General features: G+C 43.7%; 1 protein-coding gene across 1 annotated transcript in view; it reads left to right on the plus strand.

Moving 5' to 3' along the window:
* Positions 1-20106, plus strand: part of dock9b (dedicator of cytokinesis 9b) — a 49550-nt gene that overhangs the window by 17703 nt on the left and 11741 nt on the right. The window contains exons 8-42 of the mRNA XM_030783294.1: positions 1-36; positions 684-739; positions 2068-2142; positions 2520-2660; positions 3201-3413; positions 3582-3704; positions 4524-4606; positions 4850-4972; positions 5372-5451; positions 5690-5877; positions 6268-6333; positions 6520-6612; positions 6895-7006; positions 7210-7328; positions 8008-8094; positions 8377-8469; positions 8718-8833; positions 9034-9103; positions 9763-9888; positions 10105-10176; positions 10399-10545; positions 10826-10909; positions 11138-11249; positions 11994-12172; positions 12418-12525; positions 12648-12759; positions 13068-13198; positions 14400-14514; positions 14700-14766; positions 14890-14937; positions 16187-16323; positions 17934-18049; positions 18572-18709; positions 19115-19297; positions 19780-19893. The exon at positions 1-36 is cut by the window's left edge and continues 139 nt beyond it. Coding sequence (XP_030639154.1) covers positions 1-36; positions 684-739; positions 2068-2142; positions 2520-2660; positions 3201-3413; positions 3582-3704; positions 4524-4606; positions 4850-4972; positions 5372-5451; positions 5690-5877; positions 6268-6333; positions 6520-6612; positions 6895-7006; positions 7210-7328; positions 8008-8094; positions 8377-8469; positions 8718-8833; positions 9034-9103; positions 9763-9888; positions 10105-10176; positions 10399-10545; positions 10826-10909; positions 11138-11249; positions 11994-12172; positions 12418-12525; positions 12648-12759; positions 13068-13198; positions 14400-14514; positions 14700-14766; positions 14890-14937; positions 16187-16323; positions 17934-18049; positions 18572-18709; positions 19115-19297; positions 19780-19893 — 3863 coding nt within the window. The remainder of the gene's footprint in view (positions 37-683; positions 740-2067; positions 2143-2519; positions 2661-3200; positions 3414-3581; positions 3705-4523; positions 4607-4849; positions 4973-5371; positions 5452-5689; positions 5878-6267; positions 6334-6519; positions 6613-6894; positions 7007-7209; positions 7329-8007; positions 8095-8376; positions 8470-8717; positions 8834-9033; positions 9104-9762; positions 9889-10104; positions 10177-10398; positions 10546-10825; positions 10910-11137; positions 11250-11993; positions 12173-12417; positions 12526-12647; positions 12760-13067; positions 13199-14399; positions 14515-14699; positions 14767-14889; positions 14938-16186; positions 16324-17933; positions 18050-18571; positions 18710-19114; positions 19298-19779; positions 19894-20106) is intronic.

Here is a 20106-nt window from a genome sequence, read left to right on the forward strand (position 1 = left end):
CCATCCAGGAGAAGAGGAACGGAGACATGCACGACGGTGTGTGTGTGTGTGTGTATGTGTGTGTGTGTTCTCTGTTACCAGACCACCCACAAGTTTAAAACCTCTAGATTTGAAGCCAGCCTTAATATGCCAGGATATACTTGCTGAGTGAACTTTCACACACACACAGACACACACAAAACACATACACCACACACACACGTACAACACACACACACACACACACATTTTTCCTCTTTGCGGTAACACTTTTACACCTCTTAAACCCACAGGCTTTCACGCTTTTTTTGGGGAAATAAGATATGTAAAATGAGCGAACAGTTAATGAGAATCTGATGTGCGAAAACACAGCCCTGTGTAACCCGTCTCCTCTTAGACTCACACACAACAGGTATTAGCTGACTGTTCAGTGGCCTAAAACAGGAAATGACCTCATGACTTAGACTGGTCAGACATGGGATGACAATAATAACAACTTCTCACAGTCACTGATTTGATAACCGTGACTATAATGGCTTTAATGACCCACGGGTTGAATTAGCTGATTTATTTTTCAGTCTGTACCCTCCGCTAACTTAGACTCATTTAGCTATCGACCCATTTGTGGAGTCACAAATAGATTCATGTGCATTTGTTAATGGACTGTTTGTTTGTTTGTTTATTTGTTTGTTTGTATTAATCAGATGATGAGCTTGGAAAGGCAGACATCTCATCAGGCAATTTCCAGGACAGCTTCCAGGTATTGTGAGCATGTATATCTTTACACACACACACACACACACACACACACACACACACACACACACAGGCAGACCTGTCTGAGGTTACTGTGTGATCTCTGTGTTGCAGTGTCTCTGTCAGGCAGAAGGAGCCACAATGTCTGATATATAACCTCTGGTCTCCTCTCTTCTCCTCCTGTCTCCAAAAAAGATATACGCCAAACATTCTACTTAGCTAATGTATGTCTGCCAACCAGTCCATCGTTTGCCAGTGTCTTTCCAGAAAACACCCTTTCTTACTGTCTCTCTTTTATTTTCACTGAAAAAAGTCCCCTGCTAATACAGTATATTTTTCCACTCCACCCTGTTGAGGTTTTTATTCACGCAGTCAGTGTGTGGTAGATCACAGATGGGTCCTCTCTCACCTAAGCCTTTAACGATTAGGTTTTTTACCTAAAAAAAAAAATTGTAATAAAATAAATAAATAAATAAAAAAAATTAAGAAAAGGAAGAGCCACAAATGTCATGTATACCTCTACCACGTAAGAAAGAATTTTGCCGTTAACATTGTGTTTTGCGCGGAAATTCCCTTAACCTAAACCATGCTATGAGCTAAGGACAAATTGAAATTCTGTGAGACGGTAGCGTTGATTCCAAGAGAAACTCGTGCATAGAGTACAGTATACGGGGCAGTTATGATATGTGACGGTATATATGTTTGTGTGTGTAGGTGTTGCGAACCGAACAATTTTCCTCTCGATAACGGCTGATACCTTGTACCAAATTCAAATGCAATCTCTATGTGGACGGAAACATATGAGGAAATACAGTTTGAGTAACTGCTCTAGTTTTTGAATGCTGTAAAAGAGGTACCCCACAGGTTAATTGTTCGGTTTTCCGTCAAGCGAAAGTGTCGCGAAAGCCGAACGTTGTTACAAATTTCTTTATCCCAACGGATAATTTCACTTGGCTGTAAATTCCAGGTCTTGGCTAGTTGTCAGCCAGTAATTTTCACATTTGGCATGTCTCTCTTCTTATCCCACCGTAAAGAAAACGTACCGTAATCCTGAAATATCTTGGCAACCGGAACCGTGAGTGTAGTTTACCGATTTTTATCTACAGTTACGTTGCCTGTAGAATGCGTCGGCTTAGAAAAGTTGTTGCCTGATCCTTAAGGACATGTGAGGGTTTTTTCTTTCCCAGCCGTAGCCCAGATGCAGAGCTGAACCCATTCGAGTTTATTTAAAGAGGAAACGGCCTGAAGACATCTGTCTGGAGAGAGCTGCACTTCGAGACGTTTTTACTGTTGTGTGTGTGTGTGTGTGTGTGTGTGTGTGTATTCCCTCAGAGTGCCAGAGATATTGAGTGTAAAATGAGGAGCGAGACCCGTTTGAAGCTGCTCACCCTTGACCCCGACACACAGGTCTGTAAAACAGTGCTTAACAGTTAAACAAGCTTATGAAAGAGGCCCTTTTAACTCTGGAGAATAACGGTGTTATTGAAAGAAAACGAGACAGCAATTCTATATTTTAGACAGTAAATGCGGCGACAGTAAGTCAGCGTCGTGCAATTGTTTGAGAAATGCACTGAAATCAGGAGGATCTGTGTTTTTTAAGGTTGCCCAAAGCACGAGCTACTGTTAGCGTTATTTACTGGACAAAAACAGTCTGGAATATTTTTTTTTGGTTATATTTCTGTGTTAACTTTGGTGGGGTGGGGTAGGGTGGGGTGGGGGGAGTGCTGTTTGCTGTGTCGGAGCAGAGTGATGAGCCGCCGTGTGGTTTGTTTGTCTTGTTTCAGAGGCTGGATCTCTCAGGGATCGAGCCAGACGTGAGACCGTTTGAGGAAAAATTTGGGAAGCGGGTATTGGTCAGTTGCCACGACCTGTCCTTCAACTTACAAAGCTGTGTGGCCGAAAACGAGGAGGGACCCACTACGAATGTGAGCCACACACACTCACACACACACACACACACACATATGCTGACACACCACGTTCACATAGTAGTTTTGGGAGCAGGCCAGGCAATTGTTAAAGTTGTTGGACAAGTCCACTGTTAGTTGTGATAGACACTTCTGTTTGTCTTAGCGGGCTAGGATGACTGAGGGTGGTTTCCTGCTGTCAGACTGCAGCACATTAGGAGCAAGAGTTCACTGTGTATGTGAGTGAGTGTGTGTGTGTGTGTGTGTGTGTATGTGTGTGTATGTGTGTGTATGTGAAAGAGAGAAGAGTGTAAGTGAGAGAGAGAGGGAGCATGTGCAGTTGTGTATATTTAAGTGTATAAGTGCCAGTACTGCTTTCCTGCTTTTGCAACTGCACACTTGTGGGAAAAAGAGTGCTTTTTAACAAAAATATAAGTCTCTCTCTCTCTCTCGCTCTCGCTCTCTCTCTCTCTCTCTCACACACTCTCTCTCTCTGTCCCTGTCTCTCTCATACACACAAACACACACACACACTAATCCCTCCTCACTATGTTCCAGGTGGAGCCCTTCTTTGTGGTGCTTTCGCTGTTTGATATCCAGAACAGCAGGAAGATCTCAGCAGACTTCCACGTGGATCTGAACCACCCGTTGGTCCGTCACATGATCGCAGGACCCGGTCCTCAGCACCACAACGGAGGGGCCGTTGACCCTCCTTTAAACGGGAGGGGGCTCAACGGGCTGCCAGAGGGGGCGCTGCAGTACCCCAGACAGGTTGGGCGTCACGTCCAAAAACGTCCGCTGCCAAATTCCGCGCCTGTCTCATTCAAACCGCGTTGTTTGCTCATGGCGTCTAAGTAAACGCGTACGCTGTTTTGTGGATATGAGTTGAAGTTTTTATATTTGTGTGTGTGCGCGTGTGTGTGTGTGTGTTTTCCATAGGGTGTGTTCTCTGTGACGTGCCCGCACCCTGACATCTTCCTGGTGGCTCGAATCGAGAAGGTTTTACAGGGTGGAATCACACACTGCGCTGAGCCTTATATGAAGAACTCCGATTCCACCAAGGTTCTTACCACGTAACAGTCAACGCGTCTCCGACTATCATCAGTCATCTCCGACTAAACGCTCATCTTAACGCATTAGCAAACACATCCTCACATGCTTCACACACTTCTGTTTCAGATCAAACTCTTGTTTGCCAAACGCAACACTCAACACTCCAATCGTAGTCCTAACATTCTCGCTTATTTACTAAACATGTCAAACACGACTCAACACAACAGAGTTCTTTACTTTGCCTCGTTTCAACACGGTACACTTAATCCAAGCATATTTTTCAAAGGCTGCTGAACACACAGCAAAGTTCTTCTTTTTCAAAAAGCGCTCGATGAAAAACAAATCGGTTACATCTCACTGAACATTTCGCGCATTTACTGAACAGTCTGTCTACACACCGTCTCAATCACGATTCTTACATTTTAATAACTTAATCATTTAATAGCAGTCTTTATTTAATAACCAAACGCTGGTCGCAGTAAATCCGTGCTATAGTTTTATGGAACGCTCTATATTTGCCAAGCAGTAACCAGCACCACTTTGTCTTAATAAAAAACGTATAACTCTTACAAACCACACACCCTTTAGTGTTATTTCCAACTTACATATTTCCAGACCTGTAGGGACCTTTTTTTTTTTTTTTTTTGGGTCTGAGGGCAAATTGTCTGGCTTTCAAAGTCAACCTCAAATGTTTAAATGTTTCCATTTGAAATAACAGTTCAAAGACGTCGCTCCGATTTTGTCTGACATTTGAAATTGGATAAGCGCTGCGTCTGAATGTCTTTTCTTTTCTTTTTCTTTTCTTTTCTTTTTTTTTTCTTGTTTAAGGTTGCGCAAAAAGTGCTGAAAAATGCCAGGCTTGCCTGCAGCAGACTCGGCCAGTACAAAATGCCCTTTGCTTGGGCAGCCAGGTAAAGCAGAGATACGTGTACGTGTGTGTGTGTGTTAGTGTGTGTGTGTATGTAGGTGTGTGTGTGTGTTAGTTTATGTGTGCCTGTATCTGTGTATATGTGTGGGTGTGTGTGGGTGTGGGTGTGTGTCTATGTGTCCATGTGTCCATGTGTCTGCTTTAATTAAATCGTGTGCCATGTTTATGTGTGTGTCTTATTGATGTGATAGCCTATGTGCTCTGTCTCTCCCTCCTCTCCTCTCAGGCCTGTGTTTAAAGACGCCTCCGGAACACTTGATAAAGCCGCTCGGTTTTCAGCTCTGTACAGACAGGACAGTAACAAGCTCTCAGACGAAGACCTCTTCAAACTCCTGGCAGATTTCAGGAGGTCAGAACCAGAACCAGAACCCAGAACTCAGAACATCACTACACGTCTACATGCTCTGGCGTCACAACACGCTTCCCACAAATATATGCAAATATACTCAAACCCTCATAAATCCCCCCCCCCACACACACACACACAGTGTATGTCAGACACTGTCCACAGGTGTGTTTAGTTCTTATACCTCTCGAGTGCTTCAACTTTTCCTCAAGGATTCCCAGCTCCCCCACTCCTGATTCAAATAAGCAGAAAGTCAACATTGTCTTATCTCTCATTGTGTTGATCAGGTCTGCTGCTGAAGGAACACAACAAAAAAATGAGGTGCCACCTCAGGCCTCTTTAGGACTGGGTTGGAGCTCAAAACTGGGTGAATAAACTTTCTTTAACTTTTCTCTTTCATAGGCCCGAGAAGATGACCAAGCTTCCTGTGATCCTGGGTAATCTTGATGTGACCATCGACAACGTTCCTCCTGATGTACCGAGTAAGCTCTCCCTCCTAGTTTATTCCACGCTCCAATCAGACTATGCATATTGTGCTCTCTCCCTTCTGATTGGTCAGACTGTGGGACTCCGGTTCCTTCGCTATGTCTTTGTATCGTGGCTCAAACGTCAACTTCCCATTTAACTGCAGTTCTTTGGATAACGGAACCATGCAAGGATCTCATTGATGTGATTGGTTTTGTGTGTTTTGCCCCCCCCCCCCCTTCTCTGATTGGTCAGATTGTGTAACTTCCTCCTACATCCCCGTGAAGCCATTGGAGAGCGGGGGGAGGGACGGGGAGCTTTTGGAGGTGGAGGAGTTTGTGCCCTGTATCGCTAAGTGTTCCCAGCCTTTCACCTTCTACAACAACCACCTCTACATCTACCCCAAACACCTCAAATATGACAGCCAAAAGTCCTTCACTAAGGTAGCCTTCCCGTTACTGGCTAACTTTGCTAACTTCGCACGGTCGCTGCACATCTGCAGACTTTTGTTTGGATTCGAAAAAGCTTAACTAAGGTGCGTGAGAGCGTTTTAATCGGAATAAAGAAAAATGAGTCACTCAGACTCTGGCTTTAGAGCAAATTGGGATTTTGGCAGGACAGCGTTTTGAAGTGGCCAAAGAAGTCGACGTAGCATCCAGATGGCTAGTATACCAAGTGCTCAGTGTATCACGCCAAATCAAGCATCTGCTGTGTGTGTGTGTGTGTGTGTATGTGCCCTTTACCAAGACTCTGTAATCAGGCGTCTCACTGTCTCTCTTTCCCTGTGTCTGTCTGCGTTTCCCCTTCTCCCTGTCTCTCTCTCTCTTTCTCAGGCCAGGAATATCGCCGTGTGCGTCGAGTTCAAAGATTCAGACGAGGAAGACGCTGAGCCTCTAAAGGTCTTCACCTCCTTTTCCACTCCTGCACTCCTCCTCAACGTCCACACTCCTCCTCAACGCACACACTCCTCCGCACACGCATAGCATCGATCCTCCGCACATCAGACCCCGGTTATTCACAAGTCGGCTGCTTAGTCTTAGTGTTAATCCACTGACTCAGCCCTGTCTGGTCCATTGTCTCTATAGTGTATCTACGGCCGACCCGGTGGAGCCCTGTTCACAAAACAAGCCTACGCAGCGGTGTTGCATCACCAGCAGAACCCAGAGTTCTACGACGAGGTGAAACAGGCTTCTGTGTGTCACTGGGAAAGCGGTCCTAAGCAATCAGTATTCCTCTCCCTTTGGTTCCCCCCTGTCCTTCCGATTTATATTCTGAGAAATTTTGTAGATGAGAGGAGAATGAGAAGTACCTATTTTCGAATACTTAAAGAGAAGTTAAAAACAATGAATAGAAAAATTTAAATTCTTGAAATGTGCATTGAATGTTGTGATAGCTGAGTGTCCTTATTTTAGAATCACGTTACAGATTAAATAATATTTAATTTGTACTGTTCCTCTCAGATTAAGATTGAGCTTCCGGTACAGCTCCATGAAAAACACCACCTCCTCTTCACCTTCTACCACATCAGCTGTGACAGCAGTACCAAGAAGAGGGACGTGGTGGAGACTCCAGGTAAATATTAGTGATTGATTGATCAATTGGTTGACTTATTGATTGGTTGATTGACTGACTGTCTGACTGATTGATTGACTTACTGTATCGCTGGTTGATTGATTGATCAACTGATTGATTAACTGATTGACTGATTGATTGATTGATTTGATTAACTGATTAATTGATTGATTGATTGATTGATGACTTTTCCTTTTTCGCAGTGGGCTCAGCCTGGTTGCCCCTGTTGAGAGATGGTAGGGTCATTACCAATGAGCAACACATTGCCGTGGCAACGAACTTACCTGCTGGTTACCTCAGCTGTGTGGAAGGCGTCACTAAGGTAACGGCAGATATTTGTGAATATGGAAGTGAATATGGAAGTGAATATGGAAGTGAATATGGAAGTGAATATGGAAGTGTGGAGGGAGGAGGGGTTGATGAGTGTGTGTGTTTTGAGGAGATTTGAAGGTCGATATCAACAATTTTGATTACCAGTATTCATCCAGAATTTGTTTGTTTGCCTTTTTTAGTAAGTAATCATGTATACCATATTTGGTTGGATATTTGGTTGTTTCTGCAATAATAATTTGACTGGAGGTTTTTTTTTAACGTGTTTGTGTTGTTTATTTGTGTGCATACTCTTGTGTTGTTTATTTGTGTGTATACTGTTGTGTTGTTTATTTGTGTGTGAACTGTTGTGTTGTTTGTTTGTGTGTGTACTGTTGTGTTATATTTGTGTGTGTATATGCTGTTGTGTTGTTTATTTGTCTGTATATGCTGTTGTGTTGTTTGTTTGTCTGTATATGCTGTTGTGTTGTTTGTTTGTGTGTATACTGTTGTGTTGTTTATTTGTGTGCATATGCTGTTGTGTTGTTTATTTGTGTGTGTACTGTTGTGTTGTTTGTTTGTGTGTATATGCTGTTGTGTTGTTTATTTGTGTGTGTACTGTTGTGTTGTATTGTTTATTTGTGTGTATATGCTGTTGTGTTGTTTATTTGCGTGTGTACTGTTGTGTGCAGCATGGTGGACCAGAGGTGAAGTGGGTGGACGGGGGACGTCCTTTGTTCAGAGTGGCCACTCACCTGGTCTCCACTGTCTACACTCAGGTAATGTTGAATGCAAGACCCTCCTCACATGATCAGACACTGGGATTCAGTTTCACTTTATCTTACTGTACCTCCCCACCCAAGAGCTTCTGGTTTCATCTTTAATTTGATCTTTTTGGGTTGTGGCACCCGAAGAGTATATTTTTTCCATCTCTGTCTGAGATAATATGCACTTTCAAACACAGGCTTTCTCTCTCTGTTTATCTCCCTATCTCCTCTCCTATCTCTCTCTCTCTCCTTATCTCCTCTCTCTCTCTCTCTCTCTCTCTCTCTCTCTTTCAGGATCAGCACCTGCACAATTTCTTCCATCATTTCCAGGCTATGGGTTCTGGCTTGGCCCAGTCAGCAGAGAGTGAGTTAGTCAAATACCTCAAGGTAGGAGGACCTTTTCTGTCACACTGCAGTTCCTAAACACAGTTCTCACATTTCTCGCTTTGCTGTCATTTTATACGATCTGTGGTTTAGTGCATCCCCAGAGGAAAGAGGATTCATTTTCACTCAGGTTTCATAAACCGTACACCGTGGGATATCGGGAAACCGTTTTGTGCGTAACAGAGGAAATGTAACCCTGTGGCTCGTCGTAAAAGCGAAAACGTCATCGATGATTTTTTTTTTCTCCTCAGAGCCTTCATGCCATGGAAGGTCATGTGATGGTCAATTTCCTGCCCACCGTCCTTAACCAGCTGACCAGCGTCTTGACCAGTGCCAGCCATGAGGAGGTGGCCGTGAACGTGACCAGGTAAGTTGGCGCCGAAGACATTTAAACGCCGTAGCACAACCTGTGGAGAAGACGACACGGTGACTGAAAGTGTTTCTCTGTCTTTAGTAACTTCGCTGTTTCCTTCTCTCTTCACCCGCGGCCCGTCCATCTTTAACCCGTTTTTGCGTTTCTGTCTTTCCTTTCCCTGTGTTTCCGCCTTTCCCTCCTCTCTCTGACAGGGTTATGGTTCACATCGTGGCCCAGTGTCACGAAGAGGGTCTGGAGCATTACCTTAGATCCTACGTGAAGGTAAAGAAACTGTCAATCAAATCGAAGTTAGGCCCCGCCCACTCCTCACAGCACAAACACAAAACGTTTTGTCTGCAGCTGCCATGCAAGTGACTTCCTCAACAGCAGATGTTTACCAGCCTGTGTCTTATTGCACTGTTTTTACACATAGACAAAACTGTAAAGGATATTTAAAACAGCAGATGTTTACCAGCCTGTGTCTTATTACTCTGTTATTACACACAGACAAAACTATAAAGGATATTTAAAACAGCGGATGTGTACCACCCTGTGTCTTATTACACTGTTATTACACACAGACAAAACTATAACGGATATTTAAAACAGCAGATGTTTGCCACCTTGTGTCTTATTACACTGTTATTACACACAGACAAAACTATAAAGGATATTTAAAACAGCGGATGTTTACCAGCATGTGTCTTATTACACTGTTATTACACACAGACAAAACTATGAAGGATATTTAAAACAGCGGATGTTTACCACCCTGTGTCTTATTACACTGTTATTACACACAGACAAAACTATAAAGGATATTTAAAACCGAGTAACGTGCTGTCTTAAAATTCTATATCGGTCGTTTTTATTTGCTGATTATTTTTTTTATTGTATTATTACTTTTATATGCTTATTTTATTTGCTCTTTCTCTGTTCAGTATGTGTTTAAAACAGAGCTGTATTCAGACAGTACCAGTAAAACAGTCCACGAGGAGCTGGCCAAAGCCATGACCGCTATTCTGAAGCCGTCCACTGACTTCCTCACCAGCAACAAACTGCTCAAGGTACGCAGCTCCCATAAAAAAAAAACTCTTCAAACAGGACCGCAGTGGAAATAAAAGAGAGTCAAAAATCCACCACGTGGGATTTATGAACGTCTGTGTTGGAGCGTTTAGCAACTGAAGCAATATGGTTTTATGCTTTAACTGACTGAGGCGCATTTCTGTCTGTCTGTCTGACGCCGTTTGTTCATTCAGTTGAACTGGGTTTTTGTGTTTCAGTACTCCTGGTTCTTCTTCGAAGCTCTGGTCAAGTCTATGGCTCAGCACTTGATGGAAAGCGGCAAAATTAAGGTGCCGACAAGTAATTGCTGCATAATTACATTTAAATTGCAATTACGTAGAGGCTGAAATCGACAATTTATCTGCCTCATACCTGGTGAATACTGTTGTTCCCAACTATATTTAATTAAAACCTTTTTGTACCAGACTGTTCGGTTCAGTTCTGTTCTGAAACGTGTTGCTTCATGCCGTGTTCTTTACACGCGTGTGATCATTAAACGTGTCTCCTCACAGCTGTCCAGAAACCAGCGTTTTCCAGCGACGTTCCACCACGCGGTGGAGACGCTCGTGAACATGCTGATGCCCCACATCACTCAGAAATACAAAGACAACCTGGACGCGGCCAGGAACGCCAATCACAGCCTGGCCGTCTTCGTCAAGGTAAATCGCGCCCTGGAGCCCCCCCCCTCCCCCCCCCCCCCCCCCCCCCGCTCCCCCGGATCACGGCAGCCCGGGGCAAACTGCCCAAGCTTCGGGCTCTGTTAAAATCAGAGCGGAGCATCTGTAAAATTCGCGTACAGCGAGAAGACGAGGCCAAAAAGATACTGTGCAGACTCAGTAAAAGAAAAAAATGTCTTTTTTTGTTTTGTTTTTTTTAAATCTCTTGACATTTATTTCTCTGTTTCCTGTCTTTTGCTCTGTGTGTGTGTGTCTCCCTCAGCGCTGTTTCACCTTCATGGACAGAGGATTCATCTTCAAACAGATTAATAACTACATCAACTGCTTCATGCCCGGAGATCCTAAGGTACAAGACCAAACGTTTATATTTTATCTCTGTAACCATACCCTTTTCATGCACACATCAGGGCCTCTTATGCAAAGTGGCTTAAAAAGCAGGTTTCCGGAAATTTATCGAGAGGCAGAGAGTGGAGTGATTAGAGCTCTTTATGTATTAACTTCATTAGTCTTCCTTTAAAACGTTCTCCTCTGTGATACTTCCTGTCTCCTGACTGTGTTTATCTTTTTTGTGCAGACGCTGTACGAGTTTAAATTTGAGTTTCTGCGGGTGGTGTGTAACCACGAGCACTATGTTCCTCTCAATCTGCCCATGCCCTTCGGAAAGGGCAGGATCCAGAGGTTTCAAGGTAAGCACATCTGTACAAATCGTACGTTCAGACTGAATAATACCGAGACGTTAATCCGTGGTCCAAATAAAAACACTTTAGCTGACTGGCATTTTAGAGTGATTGACAAGAGAGACGATGTCAGTAAGGCCTAATTCATAAAATATAAATTGGTTTCTAGAATTTTCTCTGCCCCGTCTCTCTCTTTGTCTGCTATTTCTCTCTCAATCATGTTATCATGTATTGTGAAAAAAACAAAACAAAACCCACGTAATTCTGTTCTGGGCACTGCTCCTCTTCTTCCCTGTTCTCTCTCTCTGTGTGCCAGCTTTGCCCTGCCATAATAAGAGAGACTGTAATGCCAAGGCAACAGGTGCGGGAGGTGAGCTGGCCTGCTTGCCCTGTGACCTTATGACCCCTTCCGTGTGCCCTGCCTACAGGAATGAAATGACCCCAGTGTGTCATGCGTTGTCTCGAAAAGACTGCTATGCCACAATAAACAATCCGTTGTTATCGTTACCACGTTCATCATTAGCAATAACTTGTCATTTCACCCGGATGTGAAATTACCGGTCATAAGTGTAAACTAACTCATTTTATGTGTTATTTTGTCCTTGCTTTGCTCGTCAATTGTTCCGTGAATGTTCTGAAACTCTCTTCTGCTGTTGTTTGGCAGACTGTCCTTAAAGGTCCCAGATTTTCCCCGTAACCTAAGGCTCAGTCTAAAGAATAGACCCTGTCTCTGTCCTCTCTCTCTTCCTGCAGACCTGCAGTTGGACTACTCCCTCACCGACGACTTCTGCAGGAATCATTTTCTGGTCGGCCTTTTGCTGAGGGAAGTGGGCGGGGCCTTGCAGGAGTTCGGCGAGATCCGGCAAATCGCCATCCACGTGCTCAAGAGCCTGCTGATCAAACACACGTTTGACGACCGTTACGCCTCGAAGGTGAGCGAGTCTTCGACCGCCTGAGTCACAGACCAACCCGAAGGTGTCGCTAAGCCTCACGTGACCATGACTCTCGCCCCTGGAAGCTTTTCCGATTTTTAAAAAAAAAAAAAATTTTGACATCAGTTATCCTATACTACTTCTATACTGCTCTCAGCAGAACCTGTGTGACTATTGAAATCAAGAAATGTATAATGTCTAAATCAAGAAATCAGTAAATATATAATGTCTATGTATTATTCCAGAGTCAACAAGCTAGACTGGCCACCCTTTATCTGCCTCTGTTCGGGCTCCTTCAGGAGAACGTCAACCGCCTCAATGTTAAAGAGACTTCCCCTTTTACTGCCAACCAGGTGAAAAGACGAAAGACCACATGTAAACACACACTGTGCCGTCTCTGAATCGGAAATGACATCACAGTGCCCCCTAGTGGTGTGAAAAATCTCTCAGATTTCACTGTGTCATTGTGTTTCAGAATGGGAGAGAGGACTCCCTTGCTAATCTTTCCTCAGCTGCATCCCAGAAGCCCGCCGGCAGTCTAGACAACAGCCTCCATAAAGATGTGTTTGGAGTCATCTCAGGCACGGGTGAGAGCCAAGCATCTCGTGATAAGAACCAGACGCAAAGCCGTTGTCTTTTGGACAAAATCATAGTTTCACTTTCAAAATCATAGTTTCACCTTCAAACAGTAGCATCATCTCTCCATTCAGTTCAGCTCCATGCAACGCAAAGCAAATGAATATTAAATTAAACGCTATTCAATTAGAACACAGCCTAAGGTATGAAATATTTTACCTTCTTGTTTGGTTCTTATGTGTCGCCTCTGGTAGAACAGTAAGGATTTTGTAGATTACCTGTAGAATGCTCTCACACCCCCCTTTTGTTTTTTCGTCAGCGTCACCTCACACCTCAACCCCCAACATCAACTCTGTCCGTCATGCCGATTCCCGCGGCTCTTTGATTAGCACGGACTCTCAGAACAGCCTTCCCGAGAAGAACAGCGAGAAGACAAGCTCCCTGGACAAGGTAAAAACACGCACCTAGTATCCACAGACGCTGCCCCTCCTGCCCATCTTGATATTATCACGTTACGTCTTAGCGTACATTCATATAGGCAGCGTTAGCTATAGCAAAGCTAATACGCGTTAAACACACCATGTTGTTTACTCTAGTAAAATGATTCTGTCAAACAAGTGAGATCTTTTTCTTTATCTCACTCTGCCACTACACCATTTTAACTCTCCCTTTTTTCAAACCACCTTTAGGTATGCTCTAATGTCCGTTCACATATTCTTCAGTTCCTTTGACATTCACTTCAGTCTTGCTTATAATATCTTCAGGCCCCAGGTTGGAGTGACTGGTCTGTCCCATATAATTATATAGGTTAACATCCATTCCTGCTCTCCTTTGATCCCTCCCCTCAACCTATCAGCAAAGAGAGAAGTTCACTCGTAGGCACACGCTCACCGTGCTGCCCCTCCCCCCCGAGCCGGAAGACTCCGCCCCCCTCAGCCGAGCGGCCAAATGCGTCACAATGGATTTCTCCCTTCTCTCAAGCCCCGCCCTTTTTGATACTGACGCAAATTCCGCTGCTAACTCCATACAAGTACATTTCTCCAGAGTGTCCCCCACTGGGGAGTGTGTGTGTGTGTGTATATGTCCTGAAAGTCATGAACAGTTATCAAGCACAATGTATTCATGACTAGTTTGGCGTGTTTCTCTCTCTCCACTCCTCATCAGTAAGCATGGTTTGGGGAAGCAGCACTAACTACCAGAGGTGGCAAAATACTCTTGCTTAAAAAAAAAAGTAGAATTAAACTGACAACCGTTTTTGTAAATTGTAAGTGAGTGACTGTTTTACTCTTACTTAAGTATTCTTCAGGACGGATACTTTAACTCTACTTAGAGTAATTTTTTTTAGCAAAAGTACTTCTGCTTTTACTTTTGCCACCTCTGCTAACCGCCTGACCCGCTCGGCCGTCCCCCTGCCGTTGCAGAGAGAAGGAACATAATGTCAATGAGCTTATGATGTGGAAAAGGAGGAAGTCTTGAACCTGATGAACCTTTTCCTCTAGGGCTCTGTCAGTATCTTAATGTCTTTTTAATCTCTTCGGGGTCTTATCTCAGACTGCGTGTGTGTTTTTGTGTGTGTGTGTGTGTGCCTGTGTGTGTGTGTGAGTGTGAGAGTCCTCTAACGTATTCTGCTGTGTGTGTTGTGTGGTAATAGACACAGTCAGCCTCGGCCCTGGGCAGTTCTCTGCTGCGTTGTGACAAACTGGACAGAGACGAGATCAAGAACCTTCTCATGTGTTTCCTGCATATACTCAAGAGCATGTCAGAGGGTATGAAGCATACACACATACACACACACACCTACACACACACACACATACACACACACACACCTACACACACACACACACGCACACACACACATGCACACACACACACACGCACAAATACAGAAAAACAAATCTATTTATGATCAGGTCCTTTCTGATGTATTTACTGTATCTGTTCCTTTCAGATGCATTGTTTACCTATTGGAACAAAGCCTCTCCCGCTGATCTGATGGATTTCTTCACGCTAATAGAGTAAGACCTGAATCCCCCCCCCCCCCCCCCAAAAAAATCTGTCAGTCAGGAAATATTTATCACAGTGACCACACTTCTCCTTCTCTTATGCTCTCTCTTTCCTCTTCTTTTTTTTTTACCCAGGCTGTGTCTTCATCAGTTTCGCTACATGGGGAAGAGATTCATCGCCAGGTAAACATGGTTTTACACCGTTATTGTCTTTTCAGTGGAAAACTGCATGTGAGTCTTACTGTACAATTACCATCTCTGAGAGTCAAATAATCTCCCATATAATGAGATCTTTGATGTTTTACAGGGTTTTTTTTTTTGTTGTTGTTGTTGTTGTTGTTGTTGATCTTTTTGGTCCATAAATCTTTAGGTTCTTGGCATCGTGTTCATGCTGTGCAAAGCCTTATAGAAAAAATTCGACTCTCTTTAACTCTCAGCCACTTATGTATTCTCAGTATGTTCCTGTTATGGACACACACACACACACACACACACACCTCAACACAGCATCTCTTACACTACACCGACTGCTTTTGAGACTCCTCTTTCTGTTCAATGTGTGTGTGTGTGTGTGTGTGTGTGCGTGCGTGTGTGTGCGCGCGCGTGTGCGTGTGTGTCTGTTCTGTTGGCTGCAATGCTGCTGGAGAGAGCTCTGTATAGTCAGATATAGATCCTCCCCTCCCTTCTCTGGGCTCTGGGTAAGATGTGTGTGTCCCTGAATGGCTTTGGCTTTGGATCTTACTAACAGCATGTTAATACAATTTCCCTCTTCATTCTCAATACCATCTCCTAACCTCATCACCACACACGTGGCTCTGTGCACGCACTTTGTGTGTGTGTGTGTGTGTGTGTGTGAGTGGGCAGGGTAGTGTATTTATTGACTCGTGCATGGTTCATAGTTCTGTTTCTGAGTGCATAGGCTGGATGCATTTCTCTTTAATGGCTTTGGGAAGCATGTGGTTATAGTAAGTGCTCGCTCTTAGCACTCACATCAAGTTACACAACAAACATTGTCGACAAGCTAAAATGTCAAGGTTTTCCCACATGTATAGCACCTTTACCAGTGTAACTGGCCTCCACAGAGGGGTAAAGAAGTGAATACATGTGAATTGGTGGAAGGATGTGCATTTGGCATCTGTTTATCTGTTTCACTCGTTTACAGTGCCGTGTTCATTAGTGTTTATGACTATTTTTAGATCACTATCAATGTTTTAATGAATATTTTATGTCTGCTGTTATCTTGAGTGTGTGATTTCTGTTTACAACACAGTAAAGAAAATGTTCATGTCCCCACTGTCTTTTCCATCTCATTGTTCTTTGTTCCCAGTGAAGATAGTGTCAGAATGTAAAATGAACTGTTATAACACTCTGCTTTTGATTGACAGCGAACTGGACCAATCACAGAGCTTTCTTTCTTCCACTTTATTCTCAGGAGCCAGGAGGGGGTGGGTTTAGTTGCCCAGGACAGGAAATCTCTGACTCTGCCTGTGTCTCGTAATAGAGCCAGTGTGCTGCATACACGCCTCCATCAGCTCGGAAGCCTGGAAAACGCGCACACTTTTAACCACTGTAAGAACACATGCACAGAGACACACACAAACACACACACACACAAGTTTGTACTCATATCCTAGTGGGAACTTCCCATTGACTCCCATTATCCTGTAACTAAAGAATACCAACCTATCCCTAACTTTAACCCTAACCCTAACCTTAACCAAAGAAGTGTTTTGAGACTTTCTGTTGTACCAGTAACAACAGGTTCAGAAAAACGTTGTTCTCCTTGTGGGGATCAGCATTTTGGTTTCCACCAGGCACTTTTGTCAGATTATGCTATCTTACTGGGGACTTACGGGTCCCCAGAAAGATAACAATACATGCATAGACACACGTACACACACACACACACACACACACACATCCAGACTCACACACAGATTCACATTCTCTCTCACACACACACACACACACACACACACACACACACACACACACACACACACACACAGAGAGAAGTAAAGAACCCAGCCATCCTCTTCCTCCTCTCTTTTGTGATCATCATCATCATCTTCATTCTCTCTAAATGCATCAACTCAAATGCACACCCTTCAGATGTCTGTTATTTACTTATTTCAGTCCAACGGTCAAACAAGAAAAAAGTATACATGACTACCGGAGAGAGAAACACATTTCACAGACCTGTCGACGCACGCGGAGGGGGCTGGGATTTTAGGGGCGGGGGGGGAGGCAGGGTAAGGGTTAATTTGAGATGGCGGATGAAGTCACTCTCTCTCTCTGTCTGTCAGTCTAAGAAAGATTGCAAATGGACTTAGGTGTCGCTGTAGATTATGGTAAGGATGTTTCAGACCACTGTTCCAAACACTTTGCCCTGTGCCCTGTTTTCTCCTCAGGACACGCTGACACGTTCGTCTCACTGGTTCTCTCATATCCGCCGCTGCTCTGTCTCGCTTTCTGTTTGACATTTTTGTGTACACAGATATTTTCAGTTTTCAAAGGCTTTACTTAACGTCTCTGTCATCTGCAGCCTCAGCTTAAAAAAAAAAAAAGATCTAATGTTTGGTTGACATTTTTGCAATAGCTTTTTTTTTTCATTCCCCTGTCTCTTGGCAGAATACATTAGAGGACTCTCACACTCACTCACACACACACACACACACACACACACGCTATTGTCATGCATACACAGAGAGTCAATGTCCTTCTGATTCTGTGAGAGTTTGCATTTTAAAATGGTCAGCTGGGTAGATTTATATTGTGTATAAAAGAGGAAAACAAATATTATTAAAGACAATAGCTATTGCCTTCAGACCGCCCTGCAGTTCATATGTGAATACGTAAAGAACCACAGGGGGGAGAGAGTGATCCACAAAACATTCTTTCTCAATTAATCAGATGAGCATAAAGTCAATACTGTCCATTAGGCTTGCTCTTTAGCTAGGCTCCAGATGATTTTAACTGTTGGCTGAAGTTATTTCACTAACTGACACATCCTGCGTTGTAGAGAAGCCCTCCTTGGCCTAAAACATTAACTTTGGGATTTCGCGGTTTGGTTTTGATCTATAATAGAGTGAGAGTGTAGTGTGTATCACGGTAGAGATGTTCAGCCTTACAAACCCCGTGATCTTGATAATGTTATTATCATTTTTTGCATCATGCAGCGTATTCCCATGGCGACAGCGACGTGTGTAGCCAGTCTGTCTTGGAGGCCAATGTGTCGACAGAAGTCTGTCTGACAGTTTTAGACACCCTCAGCATCTTCATCATGGGCTTCAAGGTAAAGAGGAATCTGTCTGCTTACGTGGGGTATCAGATTAAACGCATGTGTGTGTGCAGTTCTCTTCCTGTGGTGCTGTAACATTAACCTTACATTAAGGAAACAGTGTAAGAGCCATACAACTGAAAGAACATGTTTCTAACCCTGGTTATCTATGGCACAGCAGCCAAAAGTGTTATAAATACATCATTCATTATATTATATTTTCTTGTGTGTATATATATATATATATATATATATATATATATACACACACACACACACACACACACACACACACACACACACACACATAAATATATATATATACACATTTACAAAATATTTCATATTTGGCAAGTATATTTAATAGTAAGTGAGTTTAGATTTGATGACTCCCAGGTGAGAAAGTGACATTTTATTACATTGTAATAACAGTTTAATAAGTCATGCATTATAATGTCTGAGAAGCGCAGTAGTTCCTGCGATCTGAGTTTGCGGTTGTCAGTAAACGTGTGTAAGTCTGAAGTGTCCCCTCCCCAGACACAGCTCAGTGCTGATTTAGGACACAACCCTCTGATGAAGAAGGTGGTCCAGGTGCATCTGTGCTTCCTGCAGATCCCCCAATCAGAGACAGCGCTCAAGCAGGTCTTCACCTCACTACGCACATTCATCTACAAGGTAACTGGACTGCCCTGCGGTCTGTCACTCCAGTTCACATGCAGTTACGAACCATACTATCATTCGCATAGTGTTTCTATTATTGTTGAGTTCATGTATTCATGTGGATAACACACTTATCAAGGGCTGTTTAGGTTTGTGTTGTAGGAGTTTGCACACCTTTGGAACAATCTTAACATTTAGCTCTTTACCCAGGGAGCATTGCTGTTATGGTCCAGAATGAGACCAGTATGGTTACTGGACTGTTTCCCTGATTACTACACCACACCAGTAGTATAATTTTCATGTCACCTTTATACTGAAATAAATTTGTTTCCCATGACCACATTGGTCCTGTCACATCCCGGATCTGTCACTGACTGCACTGTGACACTTCTGTTCTCTCTCTCTCTCTCTCTCTCTCAGTTCCCGTGCACGTTTTTTGACGGGCGGGCGGACATGTGTGCCTGGCTGTGTTATGAGATCCTGAAGTGCTGTAATTCCAAGCTCAGCTCCATCCGCAGTGACGCTGCTCACCTGCTCTACTTCCTCATGAAGAGTAACTTTGACTATACCGGTCGCAAGTCCTTCGTCCGCACACACCTGCAGGTGACCCGGCCCTTTCACGCGCTCGTTCATTCACCTGTTCACGTTTTACTCCCGCCCTGTGACATATACTGCATGTACTGTAGAATATTCACATTCAGAGAAATAGTCTCTTATTGTATCTCTCTCTCTCTGACTTGATACTAGTCAAACATGGAAAAATTGCTTTTGTACCTCCATACATCTTTACATAGCCAAACAACACTTCATGCTTCTTAAATACAGCTGCCATACTCATTGTGCGTTCGGTAAAAGCACTGTCTAACAGTCTAACAGTGCAGGATTGTGGCTTTCATGGGTCAAATCCCAGCTTTCCTTTGCTCACTAACTGGGTTTGAGGGCCAAGCCCAGGTCTGGTGTCTGATGACAGTCAGATGAAAAAGGGGAAGGGGGCACATATATTTGCATTTTCCTAAATCTTAGTTGATACCGTTTATTTTGTAGTATTCTAACATTTGACTGTTTGGGGGTCACGTTTTTCTCAGGTGGTGATCGCGGTGAGTCAGCTGATTGCTGACGTCATCGGTATCGGAGGAACGCGTTTCCAGCAATCTCTGTCCATCATCAACAACTGCGCCAACAGCGACAAGACAGTAAAGGTGAGCCGGATCCCACTTAATGCAGGCCCTCTTCCCGATTGGTTTGATTTATATCATTTGACACAGTCTCGACCAATTAAATCATTGAGATTAGGTCAACAGAACCAATCGCACAAATGTGTTTAGAACTAGACGAACCCACCCTGGGTTTGCAGAATGGTTTCAAGCTCTAGGCGTTATCCCGAAAAGGCTCGACCCAAAAGAACTCACCGA

The sequence above is a fragment of the Chanos chanos genome, chromosome 8, assembly GCF_902362185.1.
Source record: "Chanos chanos chromosome 8, fChaCha1.1, whole genome shotgun sequence".
Lineage (NCBI taxonomy): Eukaryota > Metazoa > Chordata > Actinopteri > Gonorynchiformes > Chanidae > Chanos > Chanos chanos.